This window comes from Diabrotica virgifera, chromosome 7 (assembly GCF_917563875.1).
Source record: "Diabrotica virgifera virgifera chromosome 7, PGI_DIABVI_V3a".
Classification (NCBI taxonomy): Eukaryota; Metazoa; Arthropoda; class Insecta; order Coleoptera; family Chrysomelidae; genus Diabrotica; species Diabrotica virgifera.
In genome coordinates, this window is record NC_065449.1 from 31,085,729 (window position 1) to 31,105,773 (window position 20,045).

At 32.0% G+C, this 20,045-nt stretch overlaps 1 protein-coding gene across 3 annotated transcripts in view; it reads right to left on the reverse strand.

Moving 5' to 3' along the window:
• LOC114328060 (dynein axonemal heavy chain 3) overlaps window positions 1-19,754 on the reverse strand; it is a 793,139-nt gene extending 773,385 nt beyond the window's left edge. For all 3 annotated transcript variants that reach the window (XM_050656316.1, XM_050656315.1, XM_050656317.1), the window contains exon 1: window positions 19,505-19,754. In XM_050656316.1, the coding sequence (XP_050512273.1) occupies window positions 19,505-19,718 (214 nt within the window). In that variant the 5' untranslated portion in view covers window positions 19,719-19,754. The remainder of the gene's footprint in view (window positions 1-19,504) is intronic.
• Window positions 19,755-20,045: the final 291 nt, after the last annotated feature.

The following is a 20,045-nucleotide window of genomic DNA, read 5'->3' on the forward strand; positions in this document are numbered from 1 at the left end:
GAGGCTAATATTGAAGAAGAAACAGGCTTTAAAGCCTACATACAAGAAGGAAGAAGAAGAAGATTTTTGAAACAGCTGCTGAGAGAATCAGAGAGTTGCGACAAACCTTTGATTTAAATGTCTGAGCCAGGATATATGTCTTCTTCCGATTACTTTTTCCCTACATTTTTCACCACGCATTACGTGCCCAGTTTTTGCGGCTTTCTAATTTTCCCCGTTGTTTGTAGGTACATACTTTGTTTTTCTTTAAATTTCAATTAAAATTTTCGATGAAAAATGAAAAATACGAGATATTTTGTATTTCAATTCGTTCAAAGAGGACCATAGACGTCCTTACTTACGTTTTCCCCTCATTAGCAGTGGCGGCTGGTCAGAGGAGGCAAGGGAGGCTTAGCCTCCCCATAAATTTTTTACACATGCTACACTGTTTTGTTTACTTTGCTATTTTGCTTCGCGTTAGAGATATCGGTAAAAGTTATTTGAACAAGTTGTTCCAAATAATGTTTTAACCCCACATACCAAATTTCATCACAAAATTCGCACTTTTAGTTTTTTCATTATTTGTAGTCAGGATCCTAAAACTGAAGCGGAGGCTGCTCGCCGGAAAATCTCACTTGCTAATGCTCCGCGCAGCCCAGCAGCGTTTACGGAGACCCGGTCTCCTTAGAGCTGCATTATAGTTTAACGCACACGCTGCCCGGAGATTGGGCAAGGGCGGCTGATCGGCCAGCAGCCTCCTCTGCAATTTTAGGATCCTGACTACAAATAATGAAAAAACTAAAAGTGCGAATTTTGTGATGAACTTTGGTATGTGGGGTTAGAATTATATTTGGAACAACTTGTTCAAATAACTTTTTCCCGTATCTGTAATGCAAAGCAAAATATCGGTAATTTACCGTGTTTTTAGATTCGCAGTAGGCCGCTTGTAGAATTAAAAAAATTCAGTTGAATATCTTAAAAAATGTGAACCTTCAACCTGTATGGACTGCAAAAGTTCAAATCTGTATTTATTTTGATATGCATATCTACTTATAGAGATAGAATTGTTAGCAAATAAACGACACAAACTTTGGTAATACACTTTTACAATTTGACTAACTATTTTTAAAATGATATGATATTGTGAAATTATGAATTATGATGATATTATAAAATGTAAATAAAAATTGTCAAAAAAATGGGGCCTTAAATTAGATTTTTTGGGGGATTTTTTTGCTAGTGCAAATTTGTCTAGATATTTTACAGTTAGGTATAGCCTCCCCTATGGTAAAAATCACGAGCCGCCACTGCTCATTAAGGATCATCGGAGGCGTATACACCTCGTCCAATTTACTTACCGTTACACGTCATCCGCGCCATAGCCTTTGACACGATACCAACACGAAATATTTAGGCGGTGGGTGTGTTCTTTTTTAGAATCAAAATGATTCTAAAGGGGAACACACCTACCGCCTAGATAATTCGTGTTGGTATCGTGTAGCAGGCTATGACGTGGATGACGTGCAACGGCAAGTAAATTGGACGAGGTATATATGGTTACCTCTGTAGAGTTGTAAATCGATTGAAATATAAGATGTTTCTCACTTTTAATTTTATTTTATTTATTTTTATTTATTTTTATTTAATTTTATACTAGTTGACTCCTATCTGAGTGTATGAACTAAGAATTCGTTGGAATTTTGCCTTGATGAATAGACAGGTAGTGAAGTGCAATATTGAGACTTCTCTGGGCCTTCTTTCATTCATCGTTTGTTTGGTTTGTAAGTACAGTAGAACCCCGTAAATCCGAACCCCGCGAATCCGAACTTTCGGCAAATCCGAACCAACGGAAAGTGAAAAAAATTTAAAAATTCAAGACAAAAACTTAAAAAAATGTTTATTATACAGAGTAAAGCCAGAAAATTGGACAATGTAGGATTACTAGGACTTTGACATTTAAAATTTCTTAAAAATAAATATTACACTTTAATATATAGGTTTATAAAGTATTTATAAAGGTTAAACACAAACTTACTTTGGTTCTCTCGTAGTCAACTTGAGTCCAAAAATATTGTCCACACTCTTGCGAGAACGTTTGGCTACTCAAAATCACAATGAAAGCTTTGAACTACTAGTTAAGGCTAACTTTCGGATAATCCGAACTTTTCGGAATCCGAACAGGTTGTCCCCCCAAATTAGTTCGGATTTGCGGGGTTCTACTGTATTAGAAACCACGAATACAGGAATCTGGGCCCAAGAGAAGTGTTTATTTCTCCGGAAATCAAAACTTCGAATTGTTAAAATTTTCAAATTTTATCGGTAGGTTTATTTCAATCGTCTTTTCACGTTTGTAGAAGGACAATTATTGACAGCGTGATTACGGCAAGCTTTGCTGAACAATTCCAATTACTACTAAACAAAACAAACAGTTTCTGTGAAACATATGGACTAGAAATGAATATAAAAATACCAAATAAATGATAATAGTAGGGGAGAAACCTTGTACCCTGTAAATGTACCTCCTTCTTCTTCTTTTTCTTGTATCACTTCTATCGGAGATTGGAAATCATCAAGGCTACCCTGACCTTGTTTACAGCTGACCTAAAAAGTTCATTAGTGGTGCAGCCAAACCACTCTCTCAAATTCCGCAACCATAACATTCTTCTACGGCCTGGATTCCGGGTTCCTTCTATTTTTCCTTGCATTATATTTTGAAATAATGCGTATTTATGACCTCTCATCAAGTGACCCAAATATTCGAGTTTTCTTCGTTTTATCGTTTACAAAATCTCTGAGTCTTTTCCTATCCTTCGTGTTACTTCAAGGTTTGTGATTCCTTCAACCCAACTTATCTTCAGCATTCGACGGTAGCACCACATCTCGAAACTTTCAATATTTCTTATGTTGTTCTGTTTGAGAGTCCAGGCCTCTATACCTTATAATAGCTTGTTAAATAGCCTCTTAGCATTCTTAATCGTAGAGGGATGCTTATATCTCTGTTGCAGAAGAATTTTCTCATCTTTATGAAGGTGGCCCTGGCAATTTCGATACGTCTTTTTATTTCATTGTTTTGGTCTTCAAAAGTTCCCAAATATTTGTAACTTGATACTTTTTCAATTTGAATGCCGTTTATACTAATACGTGCTGGGTATATCATGATTTTACTGAATACCATATACTTGTTTTTTTTATATTAATGTTTATGCCATAATTGTTGCAAGCAATATTTATGTTTGTAAGTAATCGTTGTAATTCTTCTACTGTTCTTGCAACTAGTACAGTGTCGTCCGTGTATCGAATATTATTTACAACTTCTCCATTGATTACGATTCCTTCATTTGCTTGCAAAAGGGCTTCCTGGCAGATGCTTTCACTATATACATTAAATAGCAGTGGTGACAAAATGCATCCCTGTCGCACTCCTCTACGAATTTATATTTCTTTTGATATCTCATTTTCTATTTTGATGTTAGCTTTCTGATCCCAATATAAGTTGAGAATTATTCGCAGATCTTTATTATCTATGTCTTTTCTTTCAAGAATGTCTCTTAGCCTATCGTGGCGTACTCTGTCAAACGCTTTTTCAAAATCGATAAAACATGCATGCACTTCTTGATTAACGTCTAGCCATCTTTGTGTAAGAACATTCAAACCGAAGAGAGCTTCTCGAGTACCTAGTCCTTTTCTGAACCCCATCTGTGTACTTCTCCACCCTTTACCATATATTGGTTCTTAATACAGGGGAGTTCGTTAAGGGTTTTAAAGCTTTTTTAAGGTTTAAATGCCGTTCTATAGAACTATTTAGAGTAGAGAATGCAGCGGTGGATAGAGTACAGACAGTGATTGATGATATCCAACATCCGATTGGAAGACGGTACTACTTAAATGGGTACTTAAAGAAAAAGAAGAGCAATACTATAATAGTCATGTTTGTCCATTCGATGGCTGCTATATTTCAGAGAGTAAATTTTAATTTTTTTACCTATTTAATAATTTTATCATATCCTTCCGAGGTGTTTTGGCTTAATTGTAAAATATTTTATATTCTTCCTTTTAAATTCAATAATATTCAGTCTATCTCAGTACTATTTAAAATCCTTAAGAGCATACAGTAGCGCGTCATCAATAGAACTTCGGGAGATAGTATCAAACCTTTTTTCATAAGGTCTGCGAAACTTTGGCAACAGTGGTAATCTTTGACATTATCTAAAATCAATATTTTGACAATTGTCTCATCAATTGACTCATGGCATAGGCGCGCTAAATGGAAGTAATAGAAAACAATTTTATTATTATTAAATAAATATTTATAAAAATAAACCAAAATGGGTGAAAATTTTAAGTTAACATAGGTATTTGCACAAAATAATAATAAAACAATAATAAATAGTCATTTCGTTGTGAAGCGAAACAAGAGCCGTCTCATTTTATTTAGTTCACAGAGCGCCAAATGCACTCTAACTAGTTTCAACCCCTTTTTTTTAATAGAACTTTAAATGAACTTTTCCCATTGTTTAAACTATTGATAATATTTTTACAATAAAAAATCCTCCTAAAACTTTATATTAAGGCTATTGATTATATTCAAAATAAGATAGCTAAAAGGAACTACAACGTTAACGGGGTTTTATTATTTCATATGGTCAATGGACATTTATATATGAAAAAACCGCGGAGTGCTACCATTTAAAGGGGTGCGTTTTTGAGAAATGGGTGAATTAGTCCCTGGGCACAGGTTACATTAGGGTGAGTTCTATGCACTTTTGGTACAAACATATCTACATAAAAATTGTTCCTGGTTAAATTTACTATCTAAATATTGCATTTTAAAGTCAAAGATACTTTTTTTTACAAAAATATATTCAAAAGAAAAAGGACAAAGAAACCCAAAAGAAAGAAATTTGGTTTTTTGTCCCATAACTTTTGTCCACGAGGATATAGGTATAGATATTGCTTTACAGAAAAAAAACCTACATATTTCTTCTTTAAAATGTTGTTTCGTAGAGGTAATTAGGATTTATAGTTTTCGAAATATGATCTTTCCAAGTTCGCCACTCACAGCAATTTTTGGGCAATTTTCCTTGTTATTTCGCAAATATTGTTCTGTAACTTTTTTCTACATAACTTTAGGTATATGCAATGGTACACGTAATAGGAATAGAAATCAATTACCTTTAAAATGGTCTACTCTATAACGTTGTACGACTTTTTTTAAAGAGATTATGGGTTTTCAAGGATTTATAATTTTAACGATTTTTTATAATATAATATAAAAATAAAATAATAATATTATATTATATATAGTATATATAATATAATATTATATTATATATTATATTATACCAATTATAAAAAAATATTATTTTTACATTTTTTACGATTATTTTTGAAATTTCTCATTATAACTTTTTTTTTCTTGTACATGAATATACTATATATTGCTCAATAAAGAGGGCTTACTTTCTGTTCTTTAAAATGGTGTATCATCTATATTTAAATATGTAATGGAAACCGAGTGATTCTTTGATATTTTTTTACCTGTATTATTTAAAATTATTTCTTTTACAAAAATTACAGAAACATTAGTCTTAGAAAACATCACTTTAGTTAAAATTATTTAAACGTTGACATTTAAAAAATTTTCAAAATCAAAGTCCATCTCTTCGTTAGCATTAGCTTCAATAGCTTCAATATCATGCACATGCACACTTTGCAGAATATTGAACAACTAATTCCTATCTTCCTACAACCGCAGTTTTTTGTACATCCTTTGGTACATTTACATGCTACTTTTTCAAGCAAAGCTTGTGGGGCAGGAGCTTTGACAGTAAATATTGGAATTAATCCATATTTTGAAGTTTGCCCGGCCCAGTCAAGTGGATCCAAAGTATTACCTATAAAAAATAAGATTCAATCATAACACACAATCACATAAAAAAGTTATGATGAGAAATTTAAAAAATAATCCTAAAATCAAAAATTGTTCCAAGTATTTATTACATTTTGAAAAATCATATCTTATTCAAAAATAATCCTAGAATTTTTTATAATACACCATTCTAAAGTAAACAGAATAAGCTTTATTTTTATTATATAATATATACCTAAATATAGAAAAAAAGTTATAATGGGAAATTTAAAAAATAATCGTAAAAAATATAAAAACTCCTTAAAAGTATAAAGTCTTCAAAAAGATAACCTCTTTAAAAGAAGTCGTACAACATTATACAGTAGAACATTTTAAAGGTAATTGATATCTATTCCTCTTACATGTACCATTGCATATGCCTAAAGTTACGTAGAAAAAAGTTACAGAACATTATTTGCGAAATAACAAGGAAAATTGCCCAAAATTGTTGTGAGTGGCGAAATTTGAAAAATCATATTTCGAAAACTGTAAATCGTAATGACCTCTACAGAACATCATTTTAAAGACAAAATATGTAAGTTTTTTTTTCTGTGAAGCAATGTCTATACCTATATCCCCATGGACAAAAGTTATGGGACAAAAAACAAAATTTCTTTCTTTTGGGTTTCTTTGTGCTTTTTCTTTTGAATATATTTTTGTAAAAAAAAGTATCTTTGACTTTAAAAAGTTATATTTAGATAGGAAATTTAACCAGGAACAATTTTTATGTAGACGTGTTTGTACCAAAAGTGCATAGAACTCACCCTAATGTAACCTGTGCCCAGGGACTAATTCACCCATTTCTCAAAAACGCACCCCTTTAAATGGTAGCACTCCGCGGTTTTTTCATATATAGAGATTCATTGACCATATGAAATAATAAAACCCCGTTAACGTTGTAGTTCCTTTCTATAGTACATAATCAATAGACTATATACTCGCATTAGAATTCGAAATATTTTTATGTAAAAAATATACTTGCCTACATATACCTAACTAAAACTCACAATTTTAACAATAATCTATTTTTTCAAATAGGCCAACAACTCAGTTCTATTACACAAAAATATAAATTAACAACTATAAATATACACTACTTTCCTATGAAACAACAATAACGAATTCTTAAAATGATACACTACTGCACTGAACAGATATCGATAAAAATAACAGAACAGATATGAAAAAATCTGACTCAGGTTTGTCAAAATGACAGTGATAATTTCTCTATGCTGCCTAATTAGTTATTAGTTTTATAATATGTTCGATTTCTTGTAGGAGATAAAAAATTTTAGTAGGTCCAAAATGACACAAAATCTAGGCATGGGATAAAAAAGTTTATTTGAAGAAAGTATATTTATTTGTTCATCTCAATGGCTGTACATGCTCCTTTTTGCAATATTTTATTTAGTTTTAGAGTAATTTCCACATACTAACATATTTCTCAAATTGGGCTCTGTACCGCCATTCTTTATTATATTAAGAATATGTGTGCCAAATATCTCGACAAAATATTCAAAATTACGGCCGCAATCTTGGACCGCGCTTGTTACTACCTGTTGATCGCTACTGTTGCCTCTTAACAAAAATATCAGTATTAAAGGTAGTAGTACAGTCTAAATTAACAATAGCTGGGTGAATTGTTACCTACTTTGGTGATATTAATATAATACGGACATGTACAAGAATTGTTAGTAAGTGAAGTGAACAGACGGGACGAAAGGCGAAAGGGACTAATGAAGTGGAACTGGAGTGTGTGTGTCAAAATAAAAGGTTCGGGTTACCGTAGCGGTGAGGACAATGTTGCTGAGTTATAAAATCCTTTGGGATGGAAAAAACAAACTTTATACATGCGTTTAGCAAGACAGCGTGTGGGCGATTGATTTTTTAGTAAATATTTTTTCTATTTGTTATTCTATTAGTTAGTTGACTGATATCTTTCCTGGGACATAGATGTAGTCCTTGTTTCGAGTAAAGTTCAGTATGTTACCTTAAAGTGAAAAATACATTAAACATCTAATCTAAATAGTCCAGGAACCGAAGCTTTTCACCTCGCAATTTTTACAGAATGGATCGATTTGCTTGAAAATTTGAGAATAAGTCTAAGGATCAAAATCTATATGATGCCGAAAGGAGCTTTTACTATGAGGGTGGTTGCCACCCCTCCTCGGGGGTGGAAATTTTTTATTATATTTTGACCGCAAAAGTTGATAAAAACATTCATTCTAAGCAAAATATATGTTCTATACATTTTTTTGATAAAATTAATAGTTTTCGATTTATTCGCTATCGAAAGTGTTAGTTTTATATCGAAAAATCAATGTTTTTCGATATATTATGTACTCATTTACGATTAACTCAATTTTTGCCGCAGAAAAAATTTTTTCAAACCAATTTCTTAGGAATTAAATAATCTACAATTTCATATTTAAACATTTTTTCGTATCTCTTATGCTAATCTTTCTATTCTGAAGAAAATGGCCTTTTTTACCAAACTACAAAAATTCGTTATTCGCTTTTAACTCGTCTTTTAAAAACTAATCATTCTAAGCCAGTCAAGCTTCTAGAATCTATTAATAATACATAAATAAAGAAGAATGAATAAGGCCAATGACTAAAAACACCGCTAACTTACATTATTATGCTTCCAATTGGATTTCTCCTTTTTTTTTTTAAATATATTTGGTAAAAAATAATTTTGTAGGTTTTTAAAAGATCTATAAATTAATATCAAATCTTTTTAAAATCCTGTCGCAAAAAGAGGTGACTTTGAAAGGGTTGGAAAAGGTGGTTTCTGCATGTTATTACAAGTTTTAATTGTCAATAGCTCACTCAATTTTTCCGCAGAAAAAGTTTTTGCAAACCAGGATCTTGGTAATTAAATAAGCTACAATTTTATATTTAAACATTTTTTCGTATCTCTAATGCTAATCTTTCTATTCTGAAGAAAAGATCATTTTTTCCAAACTAGAAAAATTCGTTATTCGCTTTAACTTCATTTTATTAAAAATTAATCATTCTAAGCCAGTCAACCTTCTAGAACCTATTAATAATACATAAATAAAGAATACCAAATAAGTTCAATGACTAATTTTAATTAGGATGGTGATTAGGGGGTAGTAATTACAGAGGAATAGCTTTACTAAATACCGTATACAAAATCCTAGGAAAATCAATAAAAGACAAACTTGAAAAAGAAGCTGAAAATATAATAGGCGAATATCAGTGCGGATTTAGAAGAGGGAGAAGCACAACGGACCAAGTATTCGTAATCAGAGAATTACAAGCAGAAAGCTATGAACACAACCTACCAACGATAGCACTATTCATCGACTTCCAACAAGCATACGATAGAATAAAGAGGAAGAAATTAAAAGAGGCGCTTGAGGAATTGGGAGTTAGCAGAAAGCTACGTAACATGATACATCTCACTCTGAAGAATACAGAAAACAGAGTCAAAATAAACAATCAATCATCAGAAAAATTTATAGTAAACGAAGGATTAAGACAGGGCGATCCTCTGTCATCTTTACTTTTCAACTTATGCCTAGAAAAAATAATGCGAGAAGCAAAAATCAATAGAGAAGGACTCATATATCAAAGAAGACACCAAGTTTTGGCGTTTGCGGATGATGTGGTGTTACTGGCAAGAGGAAAAAAAGAGCTACAGGAGATGGTACAGAGAATAGTAAAAGCAGCGAAGAAAATGGGACTATATATAAATTCAACTAAAACAAAATCTATGGAGTGGACAGATGGTCAGTTTAGGAATGGTCAAAAGTTTAAAGTAGAAGTAGAAGAAGGAACATCATACGAATTCGAAATGGTAGAAAGATTTACATACCTAGGGGCAATAATATCACGTAAACCTATCATTAAAGAAGAAATACAAGCTAGAATAATGGCAGGCAATAGAAGTGTACATGCGCTTAATGTAATGTTGAAAAGCAAGTTTCTATCAAGAAGGGCAAAAGTACAGCTATACAAAACAACTATACAGCCAATAGTAACATACTGCAGTGAGACATGGACAATGACAAAAAATGAACAAAATTTACTGGAGATCTGGGAAAGGAAAATACTAAGGAAGATATATGGAGGAAAAATAAGGGACGGTTTATGGATAAGAAGATCAAATGATGAGTTAAAGCAATTATACAACCAACCTAATATAATAGGAGTGATAAAGGCTCAGAGACTTAGATGGCGAGGTCACATTGAAAGGATGCCAAACACGAGGACTTCAAAAAAGGTACTAAACTACACTATAACTTCAAGAAAGAGAAGAGGAAGGCCGAAAAATAGATGGAAGCAAGACGTCGAAAAAGATTTGGAAAGAATGGGGCTAGAGGGCCAAAAAAGAAAAATGAGTGACAGGAAGGAATGGAGGAAAATCACATATCAAGCCAGAGAAGAGCTCAGCACATAAAGAAACGTGAAAATGAAGAAAGAAAAAAACAAACTTTTCAAGCCATGGGCCTCTAAGGCCTTTAGTGCTATTGTATATATATATATATATATATATATATATATATATATATATATATATATATATATATATATATATATATATATATATATATAGATTAGGGGGTTGCTTCCAATCATTTTTTCGCCGAAAAAAATAGGGACTGACATTCTTTTCATATTCACAGTCACTTAATTTTTGAGCTAGGGACTATATTTTATTTCTGGAGATATATATTTTTAAATACTTTAAATTAGCTTGAACAAGTTATCCTCGAAAAATGCATAGTTTTCCCGTCTTTTGACTTTGAAACTACAATATTTAGCATTTGACGAAGAAGAGCTAACATATAATAAAGTATAGCTCGATCACTAGATATTAGTTTTAAAGAAAATAAAAAAAAACGGTTTTGTTTATTTTTTCAAAAGGCACATTTTTGTTAAATAAAGTTGTTTTGATAAAACGAAAACTTTTGGAGCTATTAGCAGAAATCTTATCATTAATTAATTAACATTGATTTTTTCGATATAAAACAACACTTTCGATAGCGAATAAATCGAAAACTATTAATTTTATCAAAAAAAAAATGTATAGAACATTTTTTTGCTTAGAATGAGCGTTTTTACCAACTTTCGCGGTCAAAGTATAATAAAAATTTCCACCCCCGAGATGGGTTGGCAACAACCCCCATGGTAAAAGCGCCTTTTGGCATGATATAGATTTTGATCCTTGGACTATCCACTACTTATTCTCAAATTTTCAAGCAAATCGATCCATTGTGTAAAAATTGCGAAGTTTTGTCCTATTTTAAGCTTCATTACTTGGACTAAAAGCTTATTACACCTTTTCAATATTTTCATTTTTTGTTATTTCTTTCACTATTTTATATGTATCATTCGTTCGTTGCTTTCACTTTTGCGTAACATATTTTTTTGATCATTTTACGTAATTAATAACTGTAACGTGTAATTTTAATAATTTCAATAGTGGCTTCTATTGTCAGTATAAACTACTGACGTTTTCGAAGGTTTTATCTGTATTTTAAGAGATCTCTCGCCCAGAGATCGTTGACGAGTTCAGTCGTTAGAGTTTACTAAAAAAGTGGTACAAGTCTTGTAATCATCATAAAAGTAGTCGTTGAGTTTCATGGCACGACTGACACGAAGGGGACATAGCGGGTCTTCATAATGACGAGATTTGATGAGAACAATAAATTGTGTTAAATCGGCTGGCGCACTGTCGTTTTTAGCTTTGATAATTGCAGTATACAAGAACCGTATTAGAATAACAAAAAACATAATTTGTCTGTTATATCCAAACTACTAATCAGGTCGGAACTCATAACAGAATCTCTAGACATTTTACAAATTCAAAATATGAAAACTACCTACAGATACTTATTTTTCTTCTTACTAGTATTTCACGCAGCAGGAAATATTGATCTACTGTAGTGCGTCCTCTTTTTTGATCGGCATTTATTTTCTTCTATGTCATTATCTATTTCTTGTAATATCTTATCGTTTATATGGCATAAACGTGTGTCTCCATTTTTGGACACAGTATGGCTTCAGTCTTTCTGTATGTGTTCTTTCTTGTTCTCAGCAACTTCTTCAAATGCTTAATTCGTACTGGTCCTCCATATCTGAACATTTCAGCTGTTACTCCAACCTTTCCTGGGCTGTTATTTTCCTTTATTATCTTTCTTATTTATTTTATTTGTTTTTCACTATTCGGTATTTCCTCTGTTCGTTCTTGATCGGCATTTTCTTCAGTTCTTCTTAACTACTTAACTCTTTCCATTTTTGCTTTTGTATTGTACAGGTTTTGTTTGGTAACCCTTTTTCTCATTTTTACCCCTTGATATAAGTTTCTTATTTCTCTATTTTTAAAGTTTTCTTCTATGCATTTCAATTTACCTTCATTTTATTTCCTTTTCTTTGATCTTATTATTGTTTGGGTTATTATTGTCTCTATCTCTGATATTTTTTCTTACATATTTTTCAATCTTAAGTTATTTCTTTCATCTAAGTAGTTCCTCTAGTATTTTACTATTCTCATCGACCCATTTTTTGTATTTCATCTTTTTTTTAATTTCTATTACTAGCTTAGTGGCTTACGTTGCTATGTTCATACATACTTTTGTTTATGTATGTTTGTTCAATATTTCCATTTTCTGCATTATTATCTAATTCTCTGGTGACTATTCCTTCATATTATTTACTTTGTTCTTTCTCTGACAGACAGTAGCCTAACAAGCGTAACAAGTTTAGTTGCTTATTACTTTTTTTGGTTGATTTCTAAAAACTGGTATAAGCTGCTTCATTTGTATTCCGACTATAAAGTGATATGGGTCTGCATCTAGTCCTCTGTATGTTCTTCTTGGGTTTTTTATACATTTTTCTATGTCTCTTTCGACGAGGAAACGATTGATTTGGTTTACGCTTTTTTAATCTGGTGATCGGACGCCTACGGTTTACTGTAAAGAGACCGAAATCATTAGACCGAAAGCAGTAGACCGAACTCATTAGACCGAAAAGCACTTTACCGAAACCTCACTAGACCGAATAGCAGAAGACCGAAAAGCAGTTCTTTTTACTAGTCGCAGTAAAAGAGAGAAGACTAATGTAATTACAACTAAATGTTATTTGTATGGTTATTATAAACAGTTAAAATGGTGTTAACGTCACTCTACCCTTAATTTATTTTTACTTTCACTAATTTGTGTAACGGATGAAAATTATTTCATATCAGACTGTACAGAGTAACAATTTACACAGTCTATATATAAAATAATACAAAAAAATACAATAAACAAAAAGGCAGATATACAAAATCTTAGCATAATTTACTGCAATATTTTTTAATCATGTACCTGTACCTTTTTTAATTATGTACCTTTAATTATTTACATTTCGGTCTAATGCTGTTCGGTCTAGTGAGGTTTCGGTAAAGTGCTTTTCGGTCTAATAAGTTCGGTCTACTGCTTTCGGTCTAATGATTTCGGTCTAATTGTCGTGTACTACAATAGCAACAATAAAAACCATTAGCTTAAATCCCTAGATAGCGGTATTAAAAATATAATAAGCAGGATGTCCAGAAACTCTACCGACAAACGGAGACAGGAGATTCTTCGGATAATTTTAAGATATTTTAACCCAATTCACCTAGTCCGAAAATGCTTCCTAAAGGAGCTAGAGCTCTTTGAAGATGGCGCGGCGTCTTGTAAGTAGTTTTTCTTAAATAACTCCAGAACGCTTATATTGAGAAAAACGAAAATTGGTACACATATTTATCTTCCAGAGATAAATCGACTCCATGCATTGCGAATTTCTAGTACCGGTCATAGGCGTCCGTTTTGGGTAGGACAACAATTATTTTATCGCATAACTTTTTTATCTTTAATTTTTAAGCATTTTTGACTCTGGATTATTAAATTGTGAGATATTCTACAACTAAAAGGTACTCTTGTTTTAGGTCGATTGGATATAGCGTTTTCTAGAAAAATCGATTTGAAAATGTTTGTTTATTTATATTTCAGATATGAATCGATTTCATTAACTGCGAATTTCTAGTACGGGTCATTTGCGTCCGTTTTGGGTAGGTCAACGGTTATTTTATCGCATAACATTTTTGTCTTTCATTTTTAAGCATTTTTGACTCTAGATTATTAAGTTATGAGGTATTCTAGTATTAAAAGTTACTCTTGCTTTAAATTGATAAAACACAACGTTTTTTTTTTAATTTTTTTTTTAATTTTTATTCAAATTCAAAAAACGAAAAATTTTCAATTCGATTTTTCTAGAAAACCGTGTGTCTTACGGACTTAAACCAAAAGTACCTTTTAGTACTAGAATACCTCACAATTTAATAATACAGTGTCAAAAATGCTTAAAAGTTAAAGACAAAAAAGTTATGTGATAAAATAACCGTTGCCCTACCCAAAACGGACGCCTATGATAGGTATTGGAAATTGGCAATGAATGGAATCGATTTATCTCTGAAAGATAAATATACGTACCGATTTTCGTTTTTCTAAATTGAAGCGTTCTGGAGGTATTTAAGAAAAACTAATTACAAGAAGCCATCTTCAAAGAGATCTAGCTCCTTTAGGAAGCATTTTCGGACTAGACGAATTGAGTTAAATTGTCTTAAAATTATCTGAAGAATCTCCTGCCTTCGTTTGTCCGTAGAGTTTCTAGACACCCTGTATACACGAAATTAGGCTTACCAAAGTAGAAATAAATTTAATACTACATAGATAATTCTCGGCTAAACAATAAACACGTCATAAAATATATTGAATACATATAAACAATATTAGACAAGAAAACAAGAACAAATAATTAATCAATAAACACAAAAGATTGATAAAATCAACATAGAAAATAATAATATATTACCGATGCTGGTAATATTCTCATCAAGCACAAACAGTATAAGATATTGTAGATCAACTGAGACAGTATATTGTAATGTAATTTAATGTAACGTAATGTAATGTAATGTAATGTAATGTAATGTAATGTAATGTAATGTAATGTAATGTAATGTAATGTAATGTAATGTAATGTAATGCAATGTAATGTAATGTAATGTAATGTAATGTAATGTAATGTAATGTAATGTAATGTAATGTTATGTAATGTAATGTAATGTAATGTTTTTAACGTTTTTAACAATTCACATTAAATATAACTTATATTATTACATTACAGTGTGATTACATAAAGAGGAATTTTCAGTCTTATTCACAATAATATACTTGATGAAATACGAAAAAAATCGTTACCATTAAATTTTTTGCATTTCTACACATTTTCCGTATTGGTTTATGTTCAATATACCCAAGTTCGATAATTGAATTCTAAATAAAATATGTTTTGCGACCTGGTGTTTCTATTCTACAGGGAGTACGGAAGAAAACCTTTTCCAAAAGAGCACTAGCATCAATGCTTCTTCATATTAATTAATAAATAAAAGCTACATCTAACACCTAAACAGTAGGGGAGGAAAGTATGCAAAATTTGCTGTTACGCGAGAGTTGTGGGGACCTATAACAATCGTTTTTTCCGATTATAGCGCCATCTATCCATAATTCGAAAAAATGTCTTGAATAAAAGTTGTTTATTTTTGGAAAGAATCCAAATCTGCAATAAAAATTGGGGGCTCCTATTTAAGATTTTAAAGTAACCCCCACCCCACCTTCATGGGGGGTCGTGTTTGGTGCCATTCGATAGATTTTTCAAAAATATTGAATACGTGTACTATTTTGCAGTTTTTCGATCTGGTTAATTTTGCGAAATATCGCGTGGTTCGTATTTAAAATCTTAAATTTACCCCTTACCCCTCTCCGTGGGGGGCCGTGTTTAGTATCATTCGATAGAGTTTTGAAAAATATTCAACACGTATTTTTTAGTTTTTCGATCTGACGTTCATTTTGCGAAATATTCGCTTTTTGGTGAAACTTTGTGACTCGCCCATTTTCTTACGCTCCGCTCAAATCGTCAGATTTTGAAATATACACTGTTTTGCATGTACTTAACTTACCTTATCTTAATCTGACAATTTCGAGTTTTTCTATGGATTTATTTATTTTTCGGGTCTCCCTTAACGAACTCCTCTGTATTAAGAGTCCATTTATGGCAAAGGTACATTTGAAGGGTGCAAGGTTTCTCCCCATGTCATAATCTGACGAGCTCGAGTAACTGCAAAAATCCCCGCTTGGGCTTCCCTACCACAATATTCACCCGTGTTGAGGTGCCCCCCCCCCACTTGCAAAAATCAAAAAACAAATTGCCCTGATTTATGAGCTATTTATGAGCTTTCATATTCCGCAAACTAAAAATTTTGAGCTCGTTCCACTGAGCAGGAATTTAATACTTTAGTGGGGGGGGGGGGCTGAGCCCACCCACTATTTAAAAATAGGAATATTGAATCGGTTTTTGCGGCAGAATTACGAGCTATTTATGAGCTCTTGAAATTATATAGTTTCGATTTTTGAGCTCATCCCTTTCACCCCCAAACAACCCTTTAATTGATTTAACTTAAGAGAAAAATGCTGAGAAAACTTAAAATATATCGTATTGCGGATATAATTCCTATAGCTTATATACTCTAAGAATAAACTATTAAATCACGTGCATTTCGATTATTGAGCTACAACCCCTTCGCAATAAAACCACCCTATCTTCCTGGCTTCAGAGAAAGTTCTACTTAAAATGCATTAAATTAATTATTTGGCGACTACATATCATTTAATAATTTATAAGCTTTCAAATTACGCGCACTTAGATCAGTAAATTGCAATTTATTTTGTATAGTGCAGTCACTGAAGGTAAAAATCAACGATTATCTTCAATTTCGGTGAACCTTCATCGATTTTCACGAAAATTGGTCAGTGGTTAGAGGATACGTCAAGAAACAAAGGTGACATGGTACCACCTTGCGCCTTTACCCTCAGGGTGGATACCGCCCCTTCTCGGGGGTGAAAATTATTTTATAAAAAATAACTGCAGAAATCAATAAAAGAACAAATTAAAAGCAAAATTTATTATATAAAATTATTAAAATAAGTCAATACTTTTTAAGTTATTAAAGATCAAAGATTTTAATTATTCGTGAAAAAAAATGCATGTTTTGAAGCGGTTTTTCGTAAATCACTGAAAAACTGTAAGTTTTTACAAAAAAGTTAATAGTAGTTTAATTCGTATAGCTTATATTCTAAGAATAAACTCTTAAATCACGCGCCTTTCGATTATAGAACTACAACTCCTTCGCAAGAAAACCATCCCATATTCCCGGCTTAAGGGAGAGTTGTACTTAAAATAATTTAAATTAATTATTTGGCGACTACATATCGTTTAATAATTTATGAGCTCGCAAAATATACGCATTTCAATTATTGAATTGCCATTTTCTTTCTATAGTGCAGTCACTGAAGGTAAAAATCAACTATGACCTTCGATTTCGGTAAATCTCCATTCATTTTCACGAATTGACAATAACAACTTGCGGTTTTAGCCTGGGGTATATGTCACCCCTTCTCGGGGGTGAAAATTACTTTATTAAAAATAACCCCACAAATCGAGAGAGGGACAAATTGTAAGCAAAATTTGTTATATAATGTTATTAATAAATCAATACTTTTTAAGTTATTAAAGATCAAATATTTTAATTTTGTGGAAGAAAATGCATGCTTTAAAGCTATTTTTCATAAATAACTCAAAAAATGTAAGTTTTTACAAAAAAGTTTTCATCACTAAAATTGAAGCTAATAAAAAATATAATAAATTGCTTACTTGAAAAACCCTTTAATGTTAATTTAAAGTAAGTTATTGGTAATTAAATGTATATTTTTTTCTGCGACTGTTCAAATCTAAGGATTCAAGCTTATATAACGGGAAAGAGGTGCATTTTTATAACACTTAGGTACTAAATACTTGTCAAAGTACTTAGAAATACCTATCAAAAATGAGCTCCAGAAAAAGTTCATAGCATCAAAATCCGCTCACCAATTTTCGTGAAAATGAATGGAGATTTACCGAAATTGAAGGTCATAGTTGATTTTTACCTTCAGTGACTGCACTATAGAAAGAAACTGGCAATTCAATAATTGAGATGCGTATATTTTGCGAGCTCATAAATTATTAAACGATATCTAGTCGCCAAATAATTAATTTAAATTATTTTAAGTACAACTCTCTCTTAAGCCGGGAATATGGGATGGTTTTCTTGAGAAGGGGTTGTAGCTCAATAATCGAAAGGCGCGTGATTTAAGAGTTTATTCTTAGAATATAAGCTATACGAATTAAACTACTATTAACTTTTTTGTAAAAACTTACAGTTTTTCAGTGATTTACGAAAAACCGCTTCAAAACATGTATTTTTTTCACGAATAATTAAAATTTTTGATCTTTAATAACTTAAAAAGTATTGACTTATTTTAATAACTTTATATAATAAATTTTGCTTATAATTTGTTCTTTTATAGATTTGTGCAGTTATTTTTTATAAAATAATTTTCACCCCCGAGAAGGGGCGGTATCCACCCTCAGGGTAAAGGAGCAAGGTGGTACCATGTCACCTTTGTTTCTTGAGGTATCCTCTAACCACTGACCAATTTTCGTGAAAATCGATGAAGGTTCACCGAAATTGAAGGTAATCGTTGATTTTTACCTTCAGTGACTGCACTATACAAAATAAATTGCAATTTACTGATCTAAATGCGCGTAATTTGGAAGCTTATAAATTATTAAATGATATGTAGTCGCCAAATATTTAATTTAATGCATTTAAGTACAACTTTCTCTTAAACCGGGAAGATAGGGTGGTTTTCTTGCGAAGGGGTTGTAGCTCAATAATCGAAATGCACGTGATTTAATAGTTTATTCTTAGAGTATATAAGCTATAGGAATTATATCCACAATACGATATATTTTAAGTTTTCTCAGCAATTTTTCTTAAGTTAAATCAATTAAAGGTTTGTTTGGGGGTGAAGGGGATGAGCTCAAAAATCGAAACTATATAATTTCAAGATCTCATAAATAGCTCGTAATTCTGCCGCAAAAACCGATTCAATATTCCTATTTTTAAGTAGTGGGGGGGGGGGCTGACTCAGCCCCCCCACTAAAGTATTAAATTCCTGCTCAGTGGAACGAGCTCAAAATTTTTAGTTTGCGGAATATGAAAGCTCATAAATAGCTCATAAATCAGGGCTATTTGTTTTTTAATTTTTGCAAGTGGGGGGGGGGGGGCAGCTCAACACGGGTACAATATTCGTCTTTCAAGTGTAGGCAATTTAAACAAAGATTATAATATAGGACTTGACGAGAATAGGCCTAAGGGCTAATACAAGAAAGAAAAGAAGAAGTTTAGTGACAAATTGTATACAAACCAACGAACTGTCAATATACAAACCATAAATGAAGAAGAAGAAAAAGAAATGTTCTAAAATGAGTAATACATATAATAGTAAACTACAGTACATTTATCAAACATTTAAAGTAAAATGTACATAGATGTAAAGATTCAAAATACATATTATGTAGTTGATTTACAAAAATGTGTAATACGATTAGACCATTACAAAGAAGCAAAATGAAATAATCTTAACTTGAAATTTGTAGGTATAATATAAAGTAAATACTCACCAATAGTTTCAGTCGGCTTAAAATACATCTGGATATCTTTCTCAAGCACAGCTTTGGTCCAGGACTTCTTGGCAAAAATAGGAGGGTACTCATTTTGCTTTTTCACTCGCTCTAAAATATAGTTCGGTTCGGTTTCTCCTTCAAGCTTGGCATCCGGTAACCACGGATCGGTCGGGATCAATCTAGGACCGTATTTTTGGTGTTTTGATTCCATTTTCACCGGCACTTTAAACTAAACACGAAAACACGAACCTACCACGTTTTGTCAATACCGGAACTGTCAAAACCGTTAGAGATAGGTTGTCATGGAGATATCAAAACACATAGGCATTATGTAGTTCGTTTAATTTTCATTTACGTCATAACCGGTCATAAGTGTGACTTTCATGTTGGCGTCAAGAAAAATAGTATATTGTACAACAAGAGAGAAAAAAGACATATTTCTCACGAGCGCAGAAGTTTGTTGGCACGAGCCGAGGTACGAGGCGAGTGCCGCAAATCAAGCGAGGGAGAAATATGTCATTTTCTCGCGTGTTGTACA